This window comes from Montipora foliosa, chromosome 13 (assembly GCF_036669935.1).
Source record: "Montipora foliosa isolate CH-2021 chromosome 13, ASM3666993v2, whole genome shotgun sequence".
NCBI classification, from domain to species: Eukaryota; Metazoa; Cnidaria; class Anthozoa; order Scleractinia; family Acroporidae; genus Montipora; species Montipora foliosa.
In genome coordinates, this window is record NC_090881.1 from 25,876,739 (window position 1) to 25,884,238 (window position 7,500).

A 7,500-nucleotide genomic window follows, 5' to 3' on the forward strand; every position below is an offset into this window, starting at 1 on the left:
TTTCACATGTAGTGTTCTCCATGAAGGCAATCTTACATCATGGTTTGCCGTGGAAACCGGGGTTAAGCAAGGATGCATGCTGTCACCTCTATTTTTTTTGATTGCCCTAGACTGTGTGATGAAAGAAACAACAAGTCACCAACGTACTGGGATTAGATGGAAATTGACAACTGTATTGGAAGACCTGGACTATGCGGATGACATCTGCCTTTTATCCAGCTCTGGATCTCTCCTAAGCGAGAAAACAGCAAGATTAAACAACAATGCGCGTAAAGTTGGACTTAAGATCAATACAAAAAAGACCAAATGGATGAGCACTGGATGTAAAAGGAACTGTCAAATCAGAATAGACGGGCATGAGGTAGAGAAAATCGACCAGTTCTCTTACCTTGGCAGCATGATTGATGTGCAGGGCGGCGCTGATGCAGATGTGAAAACACGTATTGGTAAAGCCAGACAGGCATTTACATCGCTGAAACCAATTTGGAGTTCCAAAAGGATTTTTCTTAAGACCAAACTAAGACTCTTTAATTCAAACGTAAAGACAGTGCTTCTTTATGGCTCTGAAAGCTGGAAAACGACTCAGGAAATAGTTAAAAAGCTGAGGGTCTTTATCCATAAGTGCCTGCGCATTATACTAGGCATAAGGTGGCCACAAAAGGTATCCAACCTGGAAGTGCGAAACATCTGTAAACAAGAGGACATTATGGTGGACATAGCCCGCAGGAAATGGACATGGACTGGGCATGTATTAAGAAAGGACTCTGGCGATGTTGCTAAAGAAAGTTTGTTCTGGACACCAGAGGGGAAAAGACAACGGGGAAGGCCAAGAATAACTTGGCGAAGGTCAGCGGAGAAAGAACTCAAGTCCATTCACCTGACCTGGAGTGAAATTCGAAAGGTGGCACAAGACCGCTCCCGCTGGAGAGAGACTGTAGAGGCCTTATGCGTCCCATGGCGCAAAAAGGACTGATGATGATGAAGGAGCACTCGGATTTTTCCGATCATCCCCTATAGATCAGCGATAGAGCATCAGAAGTAGTAATCGGAAGGCCGTCGTAGGATAGACTCCTCCTAAGGAGCACTCGGATTTTTCCGATCATCCCCTATAGCTCAGTGATAGAGCATCCGAACTAGTAATCGGAAGGCCGTCGTAGGATAGACTCCTCCTAAGGAGCACTCGGATTTTTCCGATCATCCCCTATAGCTCAGCGATAGAGCATCCGAACTAGTAATCGGAAGGCCATCGTAGGATAGACTCCTCCTAAGGAGCACTCGGATTTTTCCGATCATCCCCTATAGCTCAGCGATAGAGCATCAGAAGTAGTAATCGGAAGGCCGTCGTAGGATAGACTCTTCTTAAGGAGCACTCGGATTTTTCCGAGCATCCCCGAGTCACCATAAAAAAATCTCCGCATATCCGTCCCGTCTTTCAAAAAAAAAAAAAACTAAAACAGCAGGCCCAAGTGATCAACACGTCCTTGTGTAAAATGAGAAACTTACGTGGGGTTGTTACAATATCTCCGTGTGTACTGTGCTCCACCGCCACATGACCGAGTACATTTGCTGTAGGACGATGACCAACTAGACCAGCCTCCAGGGCGTCTTTTCTTTCCGTTGTCTTCACATACGCCTCCGATGCACCACTGAAAATAGAAGCCAAAGGGTAACAGAGATTTAAGGACTGTGCCTGCTAATTCAAAGGTATTTTTGCCCCGGTATATGATTATGCAGGAAATGTAGCTCTTAACAAGTGTTATTGAAATTGAAAAAGAAAGTTGGAGGTGACCACGCATTTTTCTAAGATATTCATGAACAATATTTGTAAAACGATTTGAAGCTTAATTGAAGATTTGAAGCTTAGCTTGAATTGAAGCTTAATTATCTCTGAAAAATGCATGGTCGCCACCAATTTTGTTTTTGGATACCAGTAATACTTACTAAGATATACTTTCTCTGCATAAATTTAAACCGCGCAAAAATATCGATGTATTAGTAAGCATCACCGATAGGAAATCCGAGTATATCTCGAGATGCGCAGAACGTATGCGCAATAACAATAGTAGGCACCGTCCTGAAAGTTAATGCGCGACCAAAAGGCTGATCATCCCACAAGAGAAGAAGCTCCTATTATGGAACAAATGCCCGCATTCATACTCCAAAAGAAGATGTCAAGGAAAATATAAATGCCACAAAATATCAGGTTGTCGTGCACTGCTGCGACCATGAAAAGTACCCTCTATAAAAGAACTGGACTGATTGGGAGGGCCGGACGGGAAAATATTTGGCCCGAGGTCATAAAGTACGGACCGAGCGCAGAGGATAACACTCACACTTTGGTACATGTACAAGAAATACTTACATCCCGCGCACCACAGGGTGACCCATCTGCCATAGGTGCTACCTTACTAAGTTCCGTGCCATCTTTGATGCAGAATAATTTGGAGCAATCGCCCTTTAAATGAAAAAAAATGCTTTAATAATGAAGCATTGGTTGGTATTGAAACTACAGTCGAAAATTGTCTTGGGGTTGTTCTGTAATTTATACTCGTTATATTATTGACATTATTTGCTCGCAAGGCCTCTTTTCTAACTTTTTATCTATACTTTAATTTACCAAATCTAAAGGTAGTCGCCCGACTAGTTATTTTAGGTGATCAGCCAATCTAGGTATATTTTCTTTTTAATTTCATGCTGCAAAACTTAATCCTTGTAAAATGTACAAATATTAAGATATTCAGGGTAAAATAAATAAATAAATAAATAACTAAATAAATAAATAGAATTAACATACCTTACGATATGGGGAAAGAGTCCAGTATTTGCCGTATTGCATTCCACATTGTTGGTTTCCATCAAATATTTCCCCAGGCAGTTTGTTTTGATCATTAGGATCAAGACGGAGTCTACGAATCTCAAACGGTACGTCATTTAAACATGTCCATCTTGTTTTCGATCTAAAACAGAAACAAAAATGATATGTCAGAACGATGACTTTCCAAGCAGTATGAAGTTTTGTAAATTGTGTTCGAAAGGCCACGTTTCACCAGAGATTGAGAAAGCTTCAGTTTGCCAAAAAAAGTACAACCATCCGAAAAATTTTAAACTAGGTTGAAATTGAAAGTAGGAAACATCAACAAAAAGCCCATCAATTGTTAGCAAGTACGTGTATATTGGTAAGTAAATCAGTAAGGAGATGTAGTTGGCGTACGTTTTGGTTGTTATTAAGTCTAAGCACTGATTTAAAATGAATAGCATTAAGGTTGGGGTTAGGCATACTGTGCATGATAAGTAATTCTGCTTTTTTTTTTTAATCTCAGGGCAGCAGAAAAACAAAACCTTGTTTAATAAGAATTACCTTCATCTTTTATATTTATTTTTCTGGCTTTTGGAAGGAAAAAGACAATTGACTTTTTAGAAGGTAGATTATTGAATGATGTACAGTTAGTTGTACAAATGTAATTCAGTATAAAACCCCTTTGTGGTTATAAGTACTTCAACAATCAAATTCAAAGATTTTTTTTTCTGGTAGTCCACAAAGTTTGTAACCTTTATTAAACAGTCATTACTTGCATGTAGTTGACTATAGTTGAACAATGAGAAGTCATTTCCTTGTTTTTGCATCTCTTGTACATGTGTCACTGGTCAAGTGCCTTTTTCCATGCGGCAGTGAAACTTATTGTTTTAGTTGTGTCTAATAACACATTCATGTCTACAGTAATTTGCAGTCTGTTTGGTGTGCATGCAATCCAAGAAGTGTGTTTGTTTGTAATAGACTTTTGTCCACTTAATTCATTTTTATTTTGACAAAGTTGTTGACTTGGAATGAAATGGTATTGGGTTTGCTTGTTGTATTTTCTTTATGTGTTTCTTGCTTTTCCATGTTGAGGTGTCCTTATCTCCTTTGTTCACTTGGTAAGTGAATAACAAGCACGTTTAGGTTCTTCTTCTTCTTTTTCTTCTTCTTCTTCTGAATATTTTGTGAAATGATCAATCATGTGGAGAATCCATTTGTGTTTGCGATGACATGAACATGTACATGGTAAGTTTCTAAGGTCCATTAGGTCCATTTGCAAATGTGTTAGGAATTCTCTTGCTTTAATAGGGGCTAGCACAGGCTGGTTTTGCCTGCTGGTGATCGACTTTTGTTCTTTGTGTATCGAGCGGAGCACACAAAGAGTTGTATTACTTCTTGGGATACTACTGATTCGTAGTTTCGCTTGATATACTTGTCCATCTTGTCTCTTCCTTTGTGCGCAATATTCTTTGGCAAAGAACTTGGTGTAGTTGACATTTTTGAAAAATTTCTTCTCCGTTCTTGGATAATATTTTGCCACCCTCTAGTTTCCATCCTTTCCTTATGATAATTGCTACGTCTCGACTTGTCAGATTTGTTCTGTCCTTGCTGTCTTCATTACGTGTTTCTAACCACGTCACTGCATCGTTGTAAAAGTTGTCGTCAATAAAGAGGTTATTTTGCTTGGTTTTGGCTTTTTGGAAGCTTTAACTTCACCCACTGTTTGGTAGAATATCTCTGAATCAACACAACTTGTGTTAGCCATTTTACGAACCGTCCAGGGCCACGCATTGCGCACGAGTAAACTTTTGCATAATTTACCATGACCGCGAAGAGTCTGGGCCTTCTTGCACCAGGAGAAAAGTATTTTCTATTAAGATTGTCCAAGTCCTGTGTGGTTTAGCGGTTAGTTGCGGCTAAGGACTCAATGCTAAGGGATGCCAGAGGAGCCCGCTTCAAGACTCGGTAAGTGCAGTTTGAGTGATTGTGATTTTTTTCTCTCATGTAAACATAGGAATTGAATGGGTCAAGGGTATGTAAAGTAGTGGTAGGTATGACGAATGGATCCGGGGATGGAAGCTTAAGAGTATAGGAACAGAAGGGAGAGAATAGAGAGGAAAGTGGGAGGAAGGAAAGGAGATTTTTTTTGCTGTTTTGTTTTGTTTTCAACGCCCCTAAAAAAACCCGTGCCCCTTTTTTTCAACCACACCCTATAAAGAAAATCCCTTTTCAAACAGTTGAGGTTAATTAAATTCACCTAGTTTGATTTAAATGGGCCTGAATTTAATTTCAACCTGTAACAAGAGCACATCAAGAGGAGCCTCTATCTCCTCTAATTCCTTGAGTCAACCCTTTCCCGAGTAAATTTATTTTTAGGAACAGGTTTTTCCCGCGAAAAGTATCATAATTCCTTGACGCTGAGATAACTCTGTTTTGATTGGCTTTTATAACAGTGGGCGTGCTGAATGTCCCAAGGGAGATTGGCTTTTACAACAGTGAGCGTGCTGAATCTCCCAAGGGAGGTGTTCTATAAATAAATCTACTCGGGAAAGGGTTGACTCCGAGGCCAAGTATGAGAGATAGAGGCTCCTCTTAATGAGCTCCTGCCTTTAACAATTACATGACTTATGCACTAAATGGCAAAACCGTGTAGCTATTTTTATAACCTCTTTAAAAAGTGAGCTTCACTTACTTGAGCAGACTTTCAAGTTTCACACGAGAACAGTTTGACCATTTGGCAGCATTCTTGCCAGACGGAGTAACTGGTGACATGATAAATGGCCCTCCGTGGCAACCCTGCCCATCATGTACAAGATTGAAGCTGTAAAGAAATAGCACTGACACTGACAACTGGGTTTAACGCGTGCGCGAGCTAAGAAAAGAAAACGCGTAACCAAAGCGCCTTGACACCTTGAAAAGAGAACTATTTCTTGCCTGTTCGAGATCAACAATTACACTTGCAAGAGAGTTATTAAATTCCAGCAGGGTTATTAAAATCCAGCAGGGCAGCTTTTATCGCTACTCACTTGTGACCCGTTTCGTGCGCGACTGTCAGTGCTGTTTGCAAGCCCATATCTCCGTTCATATTACCATTACCAGGTTTGCACATTGAACCTAATTGAGCCAGGCCTGAAAAATAAAAGAATTCCCAGAACTTAAATGGGATATTTACATGTGAGTTGGCGGCGAGAAAAGGGGGTATATATGGGGAGGCACAGGTATGAATGATGGCGGGTGATTGGTCTGTCAAATATATTTGAGGTTGTCGTCTGGACGTGGCTTCTTCTCGGACGCTTCCTGGATCAACAACCGCATTTCGTTTCGTTTAAAAAAAGTAGAATTTTAATTCCAGTGAATTGTACAAGTTATATCCCATTGGCTCGCGAAGTAGGATAGATCTTTTCAAATCAGTGTTGACAATAATCCCAGGAGAACTATGAACAAGACCGTTTGATTTTCATGATATTCAAGCCTGATCATGCAGCGCTGACCTTGCTACAAAAAACTCAACTCTGGTTGATGTGCTATCCGTTAAAGTCAATGGACAAAGGATATACAGTTATTCTTCACCTACAAGGGCTAATTCGACCAAGGGGAAAATGCAGCAAATTTGAATGCTGCTGTACAACGTATTATGTGGATTTATATCCACCGAGGGGAAAGAAGGTCAAAATGGTATGATAACAGATATATCTTACCTCCGGACATTTTGCTGCAAAAAAAAAAAAAAAAAAAAAATTAAAAAACCAAACCAAGGAAAGGCATAAGTAAGTAAAAACGATGATAACTTTAGGCCCATAAGATACACTAGCGAGTTTTACTTTGGTCTACGCCCAAAGGTATTATTCGTAACAGGATGGGCCCTAATGCTCGACCTGCAACAGGAGGATGGATAGCTGAGCCGCAATTGTCAATCTCATTAACTTGATAGGCTTTTGGATTTACGATGAGAATGTCTTTGAGCGGTTTGCAATTGAGTCACCCGAGTAATCTCTGCTTGTCAATAAATATACTGACGGTTATTGTCGCAGTCGGTGGACTGCGCTTAGAGGGGTGAAGTTTTAATGCAGAAACGCCACTTTCTCTCTCTGGTTACTGAAACAAGCATTTTGCCATTAATACGTAAGTGCTTGTTTTATGAATAGTCAACCACCCTCCCACGGTACGGTTTCCTCTCCACTAAATATTAGATAGGCAGGAAGAGAACTGGAAACGAGATTACTGAATACGTACTCCGTGATATAGCTGAATACATCAAAATGTTCAGGGTCTGCATCACTCTTGCTCATGTATTTGTTTGACCAACCCGAAATTCTGTTCAGTTTGACAGACATATGGTCTGTTTCTTTGAAGCCAAGCTGTAAAAAAATTAATGAAAAAAAAAAAAAAAAAAAAAACTAGTAACAATAACATCCCCGCTTTGTAGGTAGTGTGACCCAGAGCTAGAGCGTTACGTTCATATAATAATGATACCAAATCCTGTGGTATTTACCTATCCAGAAAAGTAAAATGAAGCATAATAGACAGAGGACAGATATGATGATGAAAACGAATTTACCAAAGGATTGATTCTGTATACCCATTTTATTTGAGGGCTGTGAAGAAAGAAGAGGAAAGGTTGGAAAACGATAATTCCTTGAAGTTTTGAGATTGTATGCAAGGGTCATAGAATGGATCGCAGTTTAATCATTTATTGAAAATCT

General features: G+C 39.9%; 1 protein-coding gene across 4 annotated transcripts in view; it reads right to left on the reverse strand.

Annotated features, from left to right (window-relative positions):
• The window catches only part of LOC137983056 (A disintegrin and metalloproteinase with thrombospondin motifs 16-like), a 58,371-nt gene that overhangs the window by 15,488 nt on the left and 35,383 nt on the right, over window positions 1-7,500 (reverse strand). For all 4 annotated transcript variants that reach the window (XM_068830224.1, XM_068830223.1, XM_068830222.1 and 1 more), the window contains 7 exons: window positions 7,031-7,155; window positions 6,496-6,509; window positions 5,824-5,926; window positions 5,490-5,618; window positions 2,795-2,957; window positions 2,363-2,455; window positions 1,504-1,646 (listed from right to left, as the gene is read on the reverse strand). In XM_068830224.1, coding sequence (XP_068686325.1) covers window positions 1,504-1,646; window positions 2,363-2,455; window positions 2,795-2,957; window positions 5,490-5,618; window positions 5,824-5,926; window positions 6,496-6,509; window positions 7,031-7,155 — 770 coding nt within the window. The remainder of the gene's footprint in view (window positions 1-1,503; window positions 1,647-2,362; window positions 2,456-2,794; window positions 2,958-5,489; window positions 5,619-5,823; window positions 5,927-6,495; window positions 6,510-7,030; window positions 7,156-7,500) is intronic.